Source organism: Sebastes fasciatus, chromosome 5, assembly GCF_043250625.1.
Source record: "Sebastes fasciatus isolate fSebFas1 chromosome 5, fSebFas1.pri, whole genome shotgun sequence".
Taxonomy (NCBI): Eukaryota; Metazoa; Chordata; class Actinopteri; order Perciformes; family Sebastidae; genus Sebastes; species Sebastes fasciatus.
In genome coordinates, this window is record NC_133799.1 from 5,892,514 (window position 1) to 5,911,246 (window position 18,733).

General features: G+C 39.8%; 2 protein-coding genes across 12 annotated transcripts in view; one reads left to right on the top strand and one right to left on the bottom strand.

The window, feature by feature from the left end:
• Window positions 1-1,596: 1,596 nt before the first annotated feature.
• Window positions 1,597-6,035, top strand: ifi30b (IFI30 lysosomal thiol reductase b). Its single transcript, XM_074634720.1, has 7 exons — window positions 1,597-1,787; window positions 2,946-3,134; window positions 3,208-3,279; window positions 3,366-3,455; window positions 4,463-4,615; window positions 5,578-5,646; window positions 5,768-6,035. Exons 1-7 carry the CDS (start codon window positions 1,647-1,649, stop codon window positions 5,825-5,827), a joined length of 774 nt encoding a protein of 257 aa, XP_074490821.1. The 5' UTR covers window positions 1,597-1,646; the 3' UTR covers window positions 5,828-6,035.
• pde4cb (phosphodiesterase 4C, cAMP-specific b) overlaps window positions 6,032-18,733 on the bottom strand; it is a 122,203-nt gene continuing 109,501 nt past the window's right edge. For all 11 annotated transcript variants that reach the window (XM_074634705.1, XM_074634708.1, XM_074634709.1 and 8 more), the window contains 8 exons: window positions 17,056-17,228; window positions 16,557-16,655; window positions 16,142-16,306; window positions 15,958-16,057; window positions 14,703-14,857; window positions 13,920-14,042; window positions 12,477-12,659; window positions 6,032-11,956 (listed from right to left, as the gene is read on the bottom strand). In XM_074634705.1, coding sequence (XP_074490806.1) covers window positions 11,390-11,956; window positions 12,477-12,659; window positions 13,920-14,042; window positions 14,703-14,857; window positions 15,958-16,057; window positions 16,142-16,306; window positions 16,557-16,655; window positions 17,056-17,228 — 1,565 coding nt within the window. In that variant the 3' untranslated portion in view covers window positions 6,032-11,389. The remainder of the gene's footprint in view (window positions 11,957-12,476; window positions 12,660-13,919; window positions 14,043-14,702; window positions 14,858-15,957; window positions 16,058-16,141; window positions 16,307-16,556; window positions 16,656-17,055; window positions 17,229-18,733) is intronic.

Genomic DNA, 18,733 nt, shown 5'->3' on the forward strand with positions numbered 1-18,733 from the left:
AGTTTGTGTTGGAGTCTTATCTGAACAGCATAGCCACACATGCGAGCACGCATGGGACACCAACCCGGGTGATTTATACGTGTAAGAAGTTACAAACAGTCCCTTTAATCATTTTAATTTACAAAGTAACTATTTGGCTCCAACTAAAGTTGTTAGATAAATGTATAGTGGAGTAAAAAGTACAATATTTACCTCTGAAATGTAGTGCAATAGAAGTATAAAGTAGCAGAAAATGGAAATACTCAAGTCAAGTACCTCAAAATTGCACTTAGGAAACAGTACTTGAGTAAATATACTTAGTTACTTTCCACTACTGGCATCCTGTTAGACAAATCTATGCATCATGTACACATAATACAAGCATCACCAAACACAGTAGCAGCACAGAGTCAAGAGGATGAGTCTTACCTCTAGAAGAGACACCTTTTCAACTCAACCTGTGCAGACTGGAAGTCAGCAGGCCAGCCAGACAGTTCAGTTCAGGGTCTGTCACAGAATGCAGTTAAACAAACGTTGGTTATTAGCTGAGATGACTCCGATGTAGTGAAGTAAAGCAGCATTATTCCTAATGGATGGTAGGCTAAACGTTAAATAAGTCATTATTTACATGCAGTTTGGTGTGGAAGTGGCAGAGCAACAGGTCGTTGCTAACTGAACAACTTCCCTGAGTCACACACCTGCTCTGCTATCGTTACCTGTCGTGCTCCTGATCCGGGTCCTTCTCGTGCTCCTCGCACACCTGGTTCACTCTCAATTAACGTCCCCAGTTTGCTCATCAATTTCTCCTTAAAAGATGAAACATGTTCTCAGGGTTTTGAGCTCATATAGTAAGCTAAAAGTATCTACTATTAAAGCTGTAAAAACTTAAGCAGACCATGACTTTATTAACAAAGAAAAAAAGAAGATATCACATGTTAACACTCAATAACTGACTACAGTTCCCAGAAGGCTTTGCGGTTGTAAACACTGTTCTGCTCATATGTGACCACTAGAGGGAGGCAGACCGCCATGATGATACCAGTATGACTACGGTATAGGGAAGAGGTCAGGGGTCATAGGTCAGGGGTCGGCAACCTTTTCTATCAAAAGAGACATTTTAGGCAAAGAAAAAAAAAAAAATCTGTCTGGAGCCACAAAACATTTGATCATTGTGATGAAGGTAACACAGTTTATAGTCTAAGTATATAGTATATAAGTCTAATGCAGTGAGGGCCAAAGAGACAATGTGCGACGGAGTATTAAGGCCACATTGAGGGAAAAAACATCTGAGATTTACAGAATAAAGTCATAATATTACTAGAATAAAGTCATAATATTACGAGGAAAAAGAAAATAACACGTAAAATTACTACTTTATAATATTATGGCTTTATTTGCGAACTCTCATTTTTATTTTTTTCCTCAATGTGGCCCTAATACTCCTTTTATTAAACTGCTTTAATTAACGCTCATTTTGAACAGCCAGATCATATTTAGTATTATTTTCTGCTATTCACTGAGCCAGAAGCTAGAGTTTCCGGGGATCCCTGAAGGCAGCAGCAGTCAATCAACACCTGGCGTTAATCAGCTGATGATGATGATGATGATGGGGCTGATCCGGCGGCTCTATAGGAGGAGCAGCTTCAGTCAGACTCCTGCCATCAGACATGAAGCAGTCAGGACTGTGTGTTGTGTTTCTACTCCTCTGTACTGACCGGAGAGGCTCCGGGATGTCTCACCCTAAACCGGCCTGCAGGTATCCTCCGTCTCAGTGGTGTCGCTCCCTGGAGATAGCAATAGCATGCAATGTGAGTAGAATATAAACACACTGGAATCTATTTATACGAGTCTATTTTCAACCTTTACCATATGGGATCACAGCAGACAATGCTTAAATATTCACATTAATAGTGAAGAAATGCAATAAAAGATAAGTGTTTCTCTCACTTGCATGTATTTTACTCATTATTGCTTAAAACGTTGTTTATGTTTAGAAATATATCTTAAAATAAGTGTTATACTCCTCTATTCTCTCGCAAAAGAGGAAAAATCAGCCCAATAATGAAATATATTTTATACTATTTTATAATTTTTTTTATTATTTGGTATTATTACAGGCATTTTGAGTATTATTTTAGTAGGAATTAATTATTATAATTATTACATTAATATCTAAAACAGTTTTCTGTATGTATGAGGAAAGAGTAAATTCTCTTAAAAACTCAGATTATTTACTATAAATGATGAGAACCATAATATGAATATTACCATTGAGCATTGTTGCCCCAAACATGTAAAATCCCCAGTCTGTGTTTAAATGAGAGTCATGCCTCAGAAATTGAACACCAGTGGTTCCTCATGTGACCGGCAGAGAAGCTCTGGGGTCAAATTTAAGAAAAACAAAACTCATTTGCAAGACACCAGAAGCTCCAGAGATGTCTTAAAAATGCTTGTTTGACACCCATAACGCTCAATTTACAATGAAATGAGACAAAGAGAAGAAGTAGAAGCTGTAATCAGTGAATCAAAAACAATCTTTAAATGCTTTAGTTATGTAATCGTCTCTTTGTTTAAACTAAACTGTTGAATTCATTTTCCCCTTGGACAAAAACTCTTTCTGTACAGATAAAAAGCATACCTTCCTCTTCATGACATAGGCCTACATAAAAAATAGTTATTGTTTTTGATTTGTGGAATCAGGATTCCGAACAATTTTAACCTATAAACAGTTTTTTTATGTTCTTGAATCCTTTTTATTGTCCTGAAAGAACATGGTACGTTATTTTCACCAAACTATAAAATGTGTATTAATGTGATAATGTGATTTAAAACCTATACAGGGTTCCTATGTCTTACCTCACCCCAACCTGTATCTCTTTAATAACCTTATAGGCTATTTGAACACATTTAACTTGACACATTTCAGAAACCAAAGTTCCCCTTCTTGGATTTCTCTCCTGGTGTAGGTTCAGAAGCAGTGTATGGAGCTGAACGCTACCAGACCAAACCAGGCCGTTCCTCCAGTATCCGTCACTCTGTACTACGAGATTCTGTGTCCGGCCTGCAGAGTCTTCATCAGCCAGCAGCTCTTCCCCACCTGGAACATGCTGCAGGACATCATGACCGTCACTCTGGTACCCTACGGGAACGCTAAGGTGAACACTGATCCTCCTCCTCTGTTTATATAAATATAAATACATCTACTCTAAGTTGACTCTTCTCTTGTAGGAGCTTCCATCAGCAGATTCTCCGTTCACCTGTCAGCACGGAGAGCCTGAATGCAGAGGAAACATGATTGAGGTTTGAATGTTTCATCAGCTGCACTGTATAGCTTTGTCACGTTTCATTTTAATTCAATACAACATATTGATGGATGTGTTCCTCAGGCCTGTGTCCTCCATTTAACGGGACACTCAGCGTTTCAGATCATCAACTGCATGGAGTCGGCTGCCAATGTTCTCGACGCTGCTCAGCCTGTGAGTATCTACACAATAAACGTGAAGTTCTGAATACATACTTGAGTCAAACAGAAGCTGAATCCACTGAAAGCTCCTCTGCCTCACTCCATTTCTTGTCAAATGTCTTCAGGGATTTCAGGCAGTACAGACGTACAGGCTTTAACTCTTATCATAGTATTTCTCTATAACATTAAATATGAATGACTAAAAATAAGCAATAATTATAGTTAAAAAACAAACATCTTTGGTTGATATTACTTACTTTTACTTACTTACACAGAAATAGAAATAACAGCTAGGAACAAGGACAACAAAGCTGGACAATAAAGGTAAATAATAGGACAGTTATGGACACAAGTATGTGAAAAAAATGTGTGTGTGTGTATATATATATATTTTATATATATATATATATATATATATATATAATATATATATATTAAATTAATTATATACAAATAAAAAAAGCCCCAGTGACAAACAATAAAATAAGAAATAAAACATCTAATATACAAATCAAGTTGGAGACAATACAAATAGTGCAAAGAAATATAGATACTGAAAGGATAAACATGGACTGGATGAGCACGTACACGTAAAGATGTCTATATAGTGTACGAATAGCGTGGAGGATCTATATTGACAGTGACAGAAATATAAAAAAAGGAAAAAAAGATACAGAAATCTTGAATGTGAAATAAAACTGTTAACTTGAAATGTGTGTGTTCATGTAGGAGCCTGTCACTCACAGTAAGAAGCTAAATGAGAAAACGAAGTTTTCAGGGCGTTTTTAAGTCTATTTTTATCTGTAAAAAAACAGTTAAAATGAAATGTTGTTTCTTCAGGACCCGAGTGTAAAACTTACAAAACATCAGACAAAAATAAAGTGGGCACACGTCTGTTTCCAGTAGAGTTAACGGTGACGAGGCCTGCGGTGTGGAGGGATTTAAAAACATGTAAAATCCCTACAGACTGTGGCTTTAATCTAACAGATGTGTGTTGTTGCTGATGCTCTGTTGTCTCAGTGTCTCCAGCTGTACGCTCCCTCCGTCTCCTGGTTGAGCGTGGACTCCTGTGTGAAGGGACGTCTGGGACACCAGCTGATGCACGCCAACGCCGTCATGACCAGAGCGCTGAACCCCGCGCACACACACGTCCCCTGGGTCACCTTCAACGGGGTATAACACTCTGGACTAATTATGACAGATGGATAAACTAAAGGGTTACAAAGATGTTAAGTGATGAAAAGTTCTGCTTTTCTTGACTAAAATGACAGAATTATACTTTTGAATTAATTTGTAATGTTCAAAAACATTTACTTACAACCTGAATATGAAGTCTGAGCTCCACAGGATATGATGTTAAAACCTTTGACACAAGGTTAATTTATTGCCAGGTGTATCAGGTATACACTAGGAATTTGCTTTGGTTTGTTGGTGCAAATAAGCAGTAAAAATAACAATAGAATAATTAAAACTTTAGAATAAAATAATTGGAAATCAACTAATATACAAATATAAACAATCCCTTGCAAGTATTGCAAGTAAGATATAAACAAAAAATAAGCATAATATAAACAGATCGTGCAAATATTGCCAAATATCTGCACACCTGTGTGGCAATTATTCAAATTGTACCGACTCAATCAGAGTAGAAGTGTTAGTTGATTATAATAGGAAATTTCGGCGAGATCAACATTTTAAAATTAATAAAATAGTTTTTCCACATTCCACAGCATTTTTTTTAACAGTTAATTTTGGAGCACATTGTGCAAGAGCTGTGGATGTCAAAGTTTGCATACAGTAGCACTGTAAACTGCAGATTGAAGTTTTAATTGGACAAAGTTATAATCTCATTTCAGTGGGTTGGAGATGAAAAAACAATCTTGAGAGAATGCAGGTTGAATAATAAGAAGGAACTCTGGTCAAAATAGCTAAAACTAAATGTCCTTCATGATATTAGAAGGTCAAATAATTCTCATAAAAGTCTCATGGAAATGTAGTTTGGGATCATACGGTACACCGTGTCTGGATGTCTGTCTGTAGTCAACAGCTGCTGATGAAGCTTTGTACTATTCACCTGTAACGAGGACTAAAAGTTGTAACTGATTTATAGATCATAAACTGTTTCTGTGTTTCAGGAATACACAGAAGAGAACGAGGACAAGGCGATGTCGTCCCTTTTCCACCTGGTTTGCCAACTCTACAAGGTGAGGACGTTTTTTTTTTTTCATCACTAAAATGCAGATTTTGTTAGTATATTTTGACAGTTATTAATCTAAAGCTTTGTGTGCTGTAATGTGACTGTAACTGTGTGCGTTGTGTCTTCAGGGGGTGAAGCCTCCAGCCTGCACTGGAGCTCCGGTCAGACTGAGCAGAAGCTTCTGCTGAACACAACAAAAACAACTTCAATGTGTGAAAACAGTAGATCACAATGTACGAAATAACATCATCAAAATCATATTAACATGATCAGATCAGATTTGAAAGTGGAATAAATCTGTCTTTTCTTACACGTACTGTTCTTCTTCTTCTAAAACCTGTATTTTATAGAGTCGATCTAATAAACTAAGAAATAATAAACAACCAGTCTGATAAATTTCTGTATTGTTTATTGGCATTTTCCACTTAAAACACCCTGAACTCCAGAGAGTCTTTTGGCTTAGAATGAGAAACAAAAATAGTCATTTCCTTTGACAAAAACATTGGAGTGGCAGACGTACACTTTTAAAGTATACTTGATTTTTAGGCTCCAGAACATAAAATCAAATGTCCTATGTTACAGTACTTTGTCTCGACAGACGCGTTTGAAGAATAAATATATTTTATAGAAGTTTGCACGACACAGAGGCTGAGAAAACAGAGACAGCATGAACATTAATGGTGGCAGTATCAGCGGGACACAATAACAGAGAGAGACAGCAGAGACTCTGCTGCTCGTCAACACATTTAACACTGTAGTATGGCACCGATGTCTTCCTGTAAAGAGCCACGCTGCTGAGGTTTAACATGCCGATGGAACGCCTCCCATCACCGAGCTACGAACTACATTCAGCTGACTGGAAACGGTTGTTAAATGCTTCAAATCCACATGATGAAAATGCCATGCTGAACTAGCATGTTTGGGGTTTTCTTCCTCAAGAAAGTGACACATTTTCTTGTGTCAAAATGGAGGAATTTTGTAATGAGAGCTTCAAAGTTGTTCATATGTACTTGACATCCCTTTTCTGTTCAGCCATGGTGACTGTCGGTGTCTGTGCAAACTACCCATGGCTTCAGTGTACTCCATACTAACAGGAAATGTAAAATCTCATCACTTCCTGTGCTGCAGCAAGGCCTATGGAAAGAAGGCCGGGTCACGCGTCATCAACGCGTCAATCTTTGGGGGTATTACACATGCGCAGTAAAAATGGTCAGTCAATCTTGAGCCAATTGCAACGCACGACCACAGCTCTAGTTACACTGTGCATGTGTTTATACCCCAAGAGCCATGTCCGCCCGTGACCCAGCCTCCTTTCCATAGGCCTTGTGCTGCAGGACAGCTGCTGTGTGAAAACTGTCACGTAGAGGGAAGCACATAACTTTATTTAGATTAAAATGTCAAAGATTTTTACTTTTTTTTTAATATAAATGTATCAAGAACATACTTCCTGAAATCATAGATGTTTCACACGAATATTTAAAATCAGAGGTTGTAAAAGAGTAAGAATAATCGTCTGTCTTTTATCATTATTGACAGCGTCTACATATTTTGAAATATTATACAAGGTGCTGGCTGTCTGTCCGAGCTCCTTTATCCAGTAACATTAGTAACTAACTTGAGGAAATGTGCTTTTTATTCAGTGTTAAGCAGTCTGAATTAAAATAGCTCCAGTGATATGGGTGGACTACAAGTTTATACTGCAAACACAATTAAATATTTAGAGACATTTGGTACCAAGAGCCAAAAAGTGGAAAGGAAGAGGAAATTTAAAGGTCTTTTTGATCAAAATTTTATGTAAACGAATATAAAAAAAAGAAAAATACATCCACAGAGCTTTTAGAAAGGTACCAAACAAAAGTATGGCTTTTCCTGAAAAAAAAAAAGATTACAATTCTGAGTTGAGGTAATAGAATAACCAGAACATTTGATCCAGATGCTCTGCTGCTGAGGTTTACATGGCATTTTCATCACAGAGTTTTGAGGGATTTTGACATTGGAAGTTGAAATGTGCAATCAGCAAAACATGAAAACATGACATAATTTTCAGCAAACACACTAAGAAGATGTGTATAAAGACAGAAGCAGAATATTGCTGCTGTCATAATAAATGTCTGATTCATTGAGATTCAGTAAATTCAGTTTTCTTGCTTTTAGATCAAACGATGCTCTGAGGCTCGGCATGTTAAAAACAGCATAGTGGTCCTTTAACACTATCACATGTAAGGCTGATCAGTAAAGCTTACTAGCTGAGTTAATGAAATACTGTTAGACTAGTGTTCTCTACGATTGCCTGACCAGGAAGGGCGTCATATCTTTGCGTAGTGCTTGTTTGCTTCCTGGTCTTTCTACCTCAGTGACGGCGACAAACACGGCTCTAGACTGAACGTGGACTCCTGAAACTACACACATTCTCAAGTCTCAGCTGTCTGATTAGGAAAGGGCTGATCATGAGCTGCACAAAATCTAACAAACGGTCTGCTTTAAATACTGGAAACACGTATCATTCGTAAAAACTAACACTATAAAGTCAGTGACTTTGATACAATCATCAGGTTAAAATCTCTAGTGTAAAAATGTACAGCATCGTAGGCTGGCAGGTGTTTGTGTGTTTTCAACACTTATGGCACACAGTTATCTCAGTCGAGCACTATCTACCAAATAAGACTGATAACCTGATGGAGCACAATCTGTTTAGTTTGATCTGATTCATTTCTGTCAGCAACTTCTGATCTCCACATCAGAACCTGTCGGCAGGGCAGGAAAGTAACACCATGGTGACTTATTGGGAATTATAAGATCCTGACAGAAAATAGTACATTTAAAGGCACAGTGTGTAGCATTTAGGGGGATCTATTAGCAGAAATGGAATATAATATTAATAAGTATGTTTTCTTTAGTGTATAATCACCTGAAACTAAGAATCATTGTGTTTTTATAGCTTGGAATGAGCCTTTCATATCTACATATGGAGCGGGTCCTCTTCACTGAGCTGACCGTGTTTCTACAGTAGCCCAGAATGGACAAACCAAACACTGGCTCTAGAGAGCCATTTGCGTTTTCACGTCGGTCACCGTAGTTCTCCTACACCACATGTCAAACTCAAGGCCCGCGAGCCAAATCCGCCGCCACGCAAATTTTGATCCGGCCCGAATCAATTTAGGTTCTCAAAAAATGTTGGCCGGCCTAGTTTTGGTCTTAAGGCTTTATGTCAACTAAATTGTCTGTGAGAGGGCTATATGGGACATGCACAAATATAATCAAAGACATTTCATTTATTTTTTATTTTGAATTAAATAAAAGCATGTCAATAAACTACATATGTCTGGCCCTTGATGTGATTCTCATTTCCCAGTGTGGCCCTTAATGAAATTGAATTTGACACATCTGTCCTACGAGTTTGGAAAAGTTTCAGTTGGTTGCAATCTGCAACATCACCGCTAGATGCCGCTAATTGCTACACACTGCTCTTTTAAAATAACAAACAGGTCTTTTACCTGTGGCTGAAGTTTAACTTTTGTGTAAAAATGTTAACTGAAATGGTTCTCGTAGTTGTAGAAAAGTGTCAATCAGGCTCAGATTCACTTGAGGTTTGAGCAAGGAAGAGCTTTTCTAGTCAACATGATATTATTTTGAGGCTGATGAAATAATGACGCGCCCCAATTAAAGGAGAAATTTGATATTATCCTTAATGTCAACAAAGTCCATGAAAAGACATAAAAACCCACAATGAACTGATCACACTAAGAAGTATTTTCTGTGTAGCAACTAATTCCTCTGTGCCATAGACCTCCACTGTTGTACAATAAATATTAAAACCACATCAGTGACTGGGAGACATATTTCTTCATTATGAACGTGTGCACTGTAGTTTAATTTGGATCAATCCCACATACACTGTCCTGTTGCTGGAAACAACTCAACAAATGTGCATTAATCCACACCTAAAAATGTCTGTCTTTATTTTGGATCGACAACGCTTAGTTTAAAAGATTCTCGGGAGTTTGCAGAGGTGGCGAGTTGCGTCGGACACCTGTGATTTGCATAAAGTAGCCTAGACCTCAACTTTATGCGGCCAATGTGACGCCCTGTTTCTCGAATCGCGCCGCCACATCACCAGAATGCATTGCACGGCTGCTTACATAGACAACGAATGGGATGCGAAGAGAGGACGGAGGACCATTACTCCTGTTAGAGTCACGTTTGATAAAAACTACAATTCCCTTTTTAAATAAATAATAATAAATATAGTTGTGACACGTTTTAAAAGATTTACGTCGTCTGTAGGAACGAATAGTCTTGGGCCTGAGAGCCACGGACAGGAGGGAAGTCGGAAACTATTGAGAGACGAACTAAAACATTGGTGGTTTCGGTCTTTTCATGGAATTTGTTGACAACAAGTTAAATATATAATCACACCAGCAAAATCCTTAAAAGTTTTACCCAGTAACACAATGAACTCACATCTGCCTGTTGCTGTCAGGCCTCAATAGACTGAATGTTATTCTCATATATTTTGCTCACATCATATTAATTTGCTGTCGTTGCTGGATGCAGCATTTTCTGTCAGGTGGTACAGGGATCATTTCAGAGAACATTGCCGTCATATATATAAAAGTTGAGTTTCCTGCCCTGCCGTCTGGTACCTGGAGTCAGACGTCCTGCACTGTGTCTGTGTGATCAGTAGGCCTACAGTGGACGAAGCCCTTTGTGTGACTGAATAGAAGAGCTGAAGGGCAGAGACGGTAAAGTGCTACTGCGGACCGGAGGCACCCTGATAAAAAAATGCTTTTCAAGCACATAAACACAGACGAGACCAGCAAATGTACAACAAAGAACTGTTCAAAACCCTAAAACAATGACACCATTCAAAATCATCTCAGGTAAAAAAAATAATAATCTAATTATACAGATGGTGTCTTTTGTGTTTTCAACAGGTGACACTGTCTTCTTCAGTGTTCAATCTCTGTGGTGCTACAAGCTGGTTTAAATATACATTATTTGATTGCTTCAGTTGCCAAATTTTCTATTAAAGGGTTTTAATCAAATGTAGAGACACGCAGGTTAAACAAAGTCTCTGGTTTGGAGGTAAATCAAACAGGAGAGACAGTTTGGGGTGGAGGGTCAGGTGAGGGTTACCCACTACATCCGTGCTACATTAGATTTATGTTTCTCTTCATACCCTGAGGTTTAGGTCCATCGAGTTTCTCTCATCTACAACCTGTATTTGGTAAAACGATTCATCTCTCACATCATTCTCAAACAAAGAAATCACACTCACTTCTTTCAACCGGACTCAGTCATTTCATATCCTAAATTAAAACTGTGGTGCAAAATAATTTCAAGACCCTGTCGGACCACTGCGATCCTCATTCTTATGTCTGAATGTCACAAACACTTATTTTGGAGGAAGACATTTCCTTTACCTTTTGTTCCTGTTAGAGCATCACGCTGTGGCTCCGCTCTCCTTCCCAGTTAAAATGCAGCAGTCTTTGTCTGGGACGCTCTGAACTGAAGCTACAACAAAGCAGGACGGGACACAGTCAGGCACCCAAAGAGAGGCTGAAACCATTCTTCTCGTTAAAATATAAAATAAGACAGAGGGGGAACGTCCCTCTGTTCTGCAGAGCGGGTGTCTCCAGTGTAAAGGGACTGTAGTGATTTTACAGACTTTATTGGTAAAGGCCTGCCCTGCCTCCGTCTCTCCATATCCACCACTCGTGTCTGTCAGGCAGGGCAGGTTGTGCTGGTTGTTACGTGCCCATGCGTAGGCACGCCACCCCGTCGCCCTCCTGGCTCAGTTCTCTGTCCCTGTCGGCGCCCTCCCGTCCCACGGAGGCCAGCATCCTGTGGGGGCTCCGCACCGACATGGCAGCCAGATTCAGGGTCCGAGACGGGTGAGGCGAGGGGGGACGGTACCTGCTGCTGCTGCGGGGGTCTGGGGACAAAGAGGGGGAGGAGGAGTCCCGGTGCCGCTCCCCACCCGACTGGGACTCCTCCTCTAGTGGGCTCTCCAGGTCAGACTCCAACTCCTCCTCATCCTCCTCTTCTTCCTCCAGAGTGAGTTCAAACTGGAACTTGTCCCCTCCTCCTCCTCCTCCTCCCGAAGGGACAGCCTCTCCTGCTCCAACAGTTCCTCCTCCTGGCATCACCTCCACGTGGTGCTCCTCGGGGCTGGTGGGCGACGGGCTGCGGGGGATCATGCTCTGGTACCACTCCCTGTTGTCCTCCAGTGTGTCCAGGATGTCCTGGGCGTCAGGGTGCACCAGGTCTGCCCATGTCTCCCACAGAGGGTGGACAACATAGTCGATAAAACCCACCTAGTCATAGAAATAATAACAATAATAAGACACTGGTAACATAGTACTGGAGCAAACTAGAAACCAGTAGGGTGGTGCAGGACTGAGTCCTAAAACCTAGAAATGAGTTAGCATTTTAGTACTTCCGGTTCCCTCGTCTGGAAGTCAATGGGTTTTTAGTTAGATGCCTGAAATAAGGTCTGTGGTTAACACAAGCTGAAGAGATTTAACGTTTTGTTCTACAACATAAAAGAGATTATTTTCTGCAATAATCCAAAACCGTATAGAAAAATCACATCGGCTTTTTGTGGAGGGAACCAGGGCGATGTTAACTTCCTGGATGGCCTACAAAAATACGTCATCCCTGCAGAACTCTATACTGATAACCTGTAGCAGCAACTCTGACATTGCAAAAGATGGCTAACAGCATGCTAGTTAGATAACACAGAATTTAATTCAATGTGTAAACTGTGAAATGTGATTTACGTTTATTACATTTCCACTATTTCCTCACATCCCTGTGTGTCAGTGTGGGCGTTACCTGGGTCTTCTCTACGGAGGCGTTGTGTTTGTCACACATGGGACTGATCTCCATGCCTTTGTCCCGCTCTCGGTCTCCCTGGGTGAAGAACTCCTCCATGATGCGGTCCGTCCACTGGCGGTAGAGCTCCAGTGGTTTGGTTGGGTTGCTCAGGTCGGCACAGTGGATCATGTTCTGCAGAACCTGGAGGAGAGACACTCAGTCAGACTCTGCTGGTGATGCTCCCTGTTTTAAAAACCTCACCAACAAATACTCTTAAAAAGCAGCGGTGATATCTTCAGTCTGTCTGTTTATTTTATATATAGATACTTTAACCCTGTCTTGATTCTTACAATACCACAACAATACACAGTGTAGATTAGTTCAGCTCTATACAGATGCAATGACCACTGTGTGTCCTGCAGGCGGCAGCACTTTCACACTAACTCCCTAGTTGAATAATGTGCTGATGCCAAAGTCTGAGATCTATTGCTTGTTATTTACTGCTTAGCTAAAAATTATATAATAATAATAATTACTAATTTAAAGTTTCAGACTATGGTAACAGATTAATGATCCATTTCTAAATCCTCAATTCACTGATGCTAATAAAATTTGTTTTTATTGAGACTGAAATGCAAAAGTTGATGTTCATCATACTGTTTATGATGGATTGTATGGGAAATATGTAGAGCAGGCCTATTCAACTGGCGCCCGTGGGTCTAACCCGTCCCTTTAACAACCTCAAACCGGCCCTTTGATTATTTATTTATATGAAAAAAGTATTTAAAAAAAATAATAATAATAATTTCTTCCAATAAGAGAGTTTATTCCCGTTCATCAACGTTACCCCTCACACTATTGACGCTGTTACGGACTGTTGAAAGCAATATCATTGTGTTTTTATTTAAATAAGTAACTGCCTCGACCAGTTGGGTTCATTCATTAGTTATGTCTTGTTAAGCACTGAAATACTTATTTTGTTCAAAAGTTTTAACCTAGTCTGTTTAAGCATAGGGAGTTTAGGAGTCAAACTGAATAAAAAAGATATTAATGCAACATTGTGTTTATTAAAACAACAATCTGCTAAAATTAAAAAGGTGTATCGTCTTCACATTTAAATCCCTAGCTTTGCAGATCAGATAGGAAATGTAAATGTCCAGCCCCTTTGCACTTCACTGTTTTTCAAATCTGGCCTTTTGAAAAAACGTAATTGAATAGACCTGATGTAGAGTCACAATGTTGATGATCAGTTACTTGTATTATGATTGTATACGAGTTAGCAGGTGATACAAATGTATAATCACTGTGTCTAGTATAAAGCCATATATTTATTTTTCATTGTCTGTGTGGTATTTCTAAAGCATCATGTACTTACTGTATGAGTATTGCATGTTATTCAGTACTGTTATTATATTATTCAGTAGTATTCTGATATTCAGTGTCAGCAGGTGGCGTTCTCACCTGGATGCGGTCAGAGTAGTTGTCCAGCAGCAGGACTCCTAGACTGGTCACCTTCTTGGTCTCCACCATTGTCTTCATATCCGCCAAGAAGTTCATGTGTTTGGACATATCTGTGGCAAGCACCTAATGAAGAGGTTCAACACATCGTCAGTCAATGAAATGATGCATCTTCATGCTTCCTATCATGTGACCTGTACATGCCGTAAAGACAACTGTTTCTCTAGGCTTTTACCGTTATTGGTGAATGATGCCGGCCGTGTGTATATGAAATGATATACTGTTTGTCTTCCAGAGTCTCTTTGTGAAATTGTGTGAGGTGTGTGACACTTTGTGTTTATTTGTCCTTGCACTTCTGTTAATGTATTCACCATTGCAAAGAGTTACTAAACCTGATTCTGAAAAACAAAGACACGCTGTTGTATCGTCAAACTGAAACAGACTCAAACACACTATACATAAGCTACAAGAGCAACAATTAACAAAACTCTTTGTCTTTGCTCTTTTGTTTGTTCCATTCAGCTGACGATGAAAAAAGCAAGCTGTTACTTACCATCAACTGTAACTGTAACTACATCAACTACATGATGATATTTTGCCAGCAGCCTTTTCAAAGTGGCCTGTGACCAGATACACAAAGCTGCTGTACTGGCAGAACTTTACTGTACACAAACTTCACTGAATCATGAACAACACATAATAAAAAAACAGACTGAAGCGACAGTTCAGGTACAACACGGCTGAAAAGGATATCAACATGTCATGTAAGAAGTGCAGCAGTCTCACCATGTCGATGACCATCTTCCGGAGGGACTCTCTCTGTTTCTTGCTGAGGTTTTGGAAGATGTCACAGTTGTCTTCTTGCAGCAGTTTGAAGCCCACGGCGAGGTGGTGATTCTCCAGCACTGAGGCATCGTTGTACATCAGCGCTAGCTCTGAACCTGCATAGATGTGGGTTGAATTTGTTAAAACTCTATACTGTAATAGGACATAATTCTAGTTAATTTGAGTCAATGGTAATAGTACAGGTAGCCCTGTCTGCCATACAGTTAAAATGACCTAGACCCAGTGCAGGTGCAGCTTAAAGGATAACTTTGGTATTTTTCAACCTGGACCCTATTTTGCCATGTTTTTGTGTCTAACTGACTAATAGGGACAACAGTTTCTGAAATGTGTTCAGTATTGAGAGAAAGCGCTGTAGACGGCAGCTGCCCCCTGGCTGCAATATGCTGCTAATGGGGCAAGCTGGCACCGTCATTTACGTCCACTAAAAGTGCTTGTTTTTGCCACTGACAGGCTCAGATTGTTATTATAAGTGTCTGACAACATTATGGAAAGAGTGTCGCTCAAGGAGAAGCCTCGTTCTGAAACCTGGCGAGGTGACGTGTTGCCGTAAGATAACGGTGGAATAGTGGAATACTTCCATGGTGGAAACACTACGAGTGCCAGCCGGGCAGAGTTCGTTGTGTTGGGAGGACAGAAAGCGTAATTTAGTGTTATCTAAAATATTTTCAATGACATGGCTGAATATTTAGATGATTTTGACAATGTGGAAGAGGCCTTTGAATTCGATGGCTACCCGTGTTTATTAGAGCCAGAGTATACGGATGTTCAGATTTCACAATGAAACTTCTTCTTGAGTGGATAACAGACAAAAGGTAAGAAAACGGTTTATTTCTGTGTAGGGTCCTTTCCATAATGTCGTCAGCCACTTACAATAACAATCTGAGCCTGTCAGTGGCAAAAACAAGTACTTTTAGTGAACGTAATGTTACATTAAAGCTGCTCACTTGCCCTTGCAGCTTGTTTTGCATCTGCCGGTTACAACATTATCCCTCAATACTAGATTAATTAAAAAAAAATGTCCCATTAGTGACAAAATCATTGAAAAATAGGGTCCAGGTTGAAAAGTACCCTTAAAGTAAAAAGAGTCAACATATCACCTGATTATTGATCCACACAGCAAATCAAACTGTTTTTCCTCAGGTGTATAAAATGTTGATGTTGTGGTAGTCGTGTGCAGAGATAGAGAGCAACCTACTGGTGTTTATTAAGAACTGGTTGGTGACTCCTGGGTGGTCGACATCATGGATGGCGCTGGCAAACAGAACAGCCATGATCTCCAGGTCTGTGAACACCGCCTAGGATAAACACATTCATTCAAAACAATAGACTGATATTATATTGTAACTATGACTACAGCAACAACAGCGTCCTCAGCTCACCTCTAGAGCGGGGGTGGACAGGAGGACGTGGATGGACTGCACCACATCAGCTGCATGAATGTTGTTGTGATAAGCTACGTCTGCGCGGTAGTGGTCCTCCAAAGTCATCAGTAAGGTGATGAAGGTCTCATCTGGGATCTTAAAGGTTTTCATGAGGTCTCGCTCCTGGAAGGGTGAGGAGGAAGAGGAGAGAATCAGAGTCACATCAACCACACATTACAGTTTTAACTTAATCTAACTTTGGTGTCATAAAATACACTCTAGAAGCAGACAAACTTCACAGTGACTTCTTCACGACATTTATACCTATATCCCTACACCATGTGATAAACTGAATTAATAACTTTTAAACTTTTATAACGAATCACATTCAAAATCATTTTCCAGCAGATTTTGCATTGAGGGATCCTCCTACCTGGAAGATGGAGTACATGACCACCGTCAGAGGGCGGTTTCCGGAAAATTCTGCTATCTTGAATATATCCAGACCCCAACGATCAATGTCCTCGACCTCCTGGAGAAGTAAAACAGGACACCTATAAGACACAGTGTGTTTCTGTGTGTGTGTCAGGGTTATTATAGTAAACTAATACTGAAACTAAAATTAAATATTAAACATTATGGCCATTCCTTCCTACACAGTTCTCCAACCATGCATTTTGTATGTATATGTAGCTACATACTTCTGAGACATTATACCTGGCCCCAAACTGAAGCTACTGCAAAACTAAAACTAAACCTTCCTGAAAAACTGAAACTAAACTAAAACTAGCAAACACACTCCGAAAACTAACTAAACTAAACTGAAAGGAAATTGAAAAGTCAAAACTAAAATAAAATTAAAAAAACTAATTGAAAATTGAAAACTAGTATAACCTTGGTGTGTGTCTTTGTGTGAGTGCGTGTGGGCCCACCTTGGCCAGCAGGCTCTCGTGTGGCGTGCTGACTCCAAAGCGGGGGATGCAGGCAGGTGCTAAGCTGGGGCTCTGCGTGACCTTTTTCACACCACTGATCTGTGACATGGGCCTCTTCTTCTTCTCCTTCTCCTTAGAAGTTGGAGACTGGATCTCCACGTCATGTTGTTTCTCTGCAACGTGTACAAACATACATAGACGCATACTGTTGAATATATATGTAAGCTGATATCCTATCCACACGACATAAACACAGCAAATTGAAAGTTCTTGTAGTGCTGTTGAGGTTTTCAAAATGTATGACCACCTTTTAAATTGAACAAAATGTAACTTTGTGTAGGAACTGTGCAGGTTTTCATTCACACATGTTGTGGAAATCTGATCTGACTCTGCTTATATGCACCGGGGCTGTTAGCAATCAATAATTACCATGAGTTATATTCCATACTGTAACTCTACCGGAGGAAACATAAATCATACAATGTGTTTATTAGTCACAATCAAAGTGTCAGTGTCTCTTTTCGTCTCCTCCCTGGAAGTGACTGGAACAATGCCTCACCTCACCAGCTTCACACAACAAACAAAGATTTTAAAAGGTTGAGTTTCTCGTCAGTGAAGACTTCAATATCTTTGCCTGAACTCTGACTATAAGTGTCTTTGAAGGGGACCTGTCTTGACCCATGAGAGGGTGTCTTCTGCATCTGTACTGGAATAGTGATTGTTATTTTTTTTAATGTGTTCCCACTACAAGCAACACAACAACAAACTACATATCATTTTCAATGGAAGCTGGTGACATGAAGCTACTAACTGGTGCCCGGCACTTTACGCTGCGTGACGCGCTACAAATGAAATTGAGCTGGTTTCAACTTTTTTCAGCGCCTCCAATGACGCAGTGAAGAGTCAACTAATCAAATGTTTTTGTTTCACCCAGTTCCGTTCCATCCACAACAATGCCAGTTTCCAGTGCTATTTAACGACATAACTACATCAATGAGCACTTGAACAACACTTCAACGGCGACTTGGCGGCAATATAGCTGTTTGTTGCTTTTGTCGCTTGTAGTGAACGTAGCATAATCCTTCTAATCGAGTTCAAATACTGCTGTTACTATTGGTGCTTCTACCAACTATGGCTGCTACCTCCACTACTGCTGCAACTACTACTACTACAACTCTGCTACCATCAACTACTCAACTATCACCACTACTAATAATATTATCACTACTACTGATACAACTACTGCTATTATGCTGTCAGCGCAATGACACTGCTGGTGCAAGCACCGCTACAGCTAACACTGAAAATATTATAACTAGTGACAGCACCAGCTAAAACAAATGCACCCACTACCAATGATACTTCACTAATACTGCACCTGCTACCACTGCAATTTTAAGTGGTATTTCAGTGATTACTACTACCACTTCTGAACTACTAGAACTACGACTGTACCTCAACTGTTACCACCATTGTCACTACAACTGCTGCTAACATGGTACAACTACAACGACTAGCACTAGCAAAGTTCATGTACTTAAACATACAGCTCGTAAACACGTGTGCATTACTGTACATATGTCACATGGTGTGTGTGATAACATGAAACACGTCTTCTACAAAACACTGATGCATTAAGGAGGCCAGTTTGAATAAAATGACAAGCTATCAATGAGGA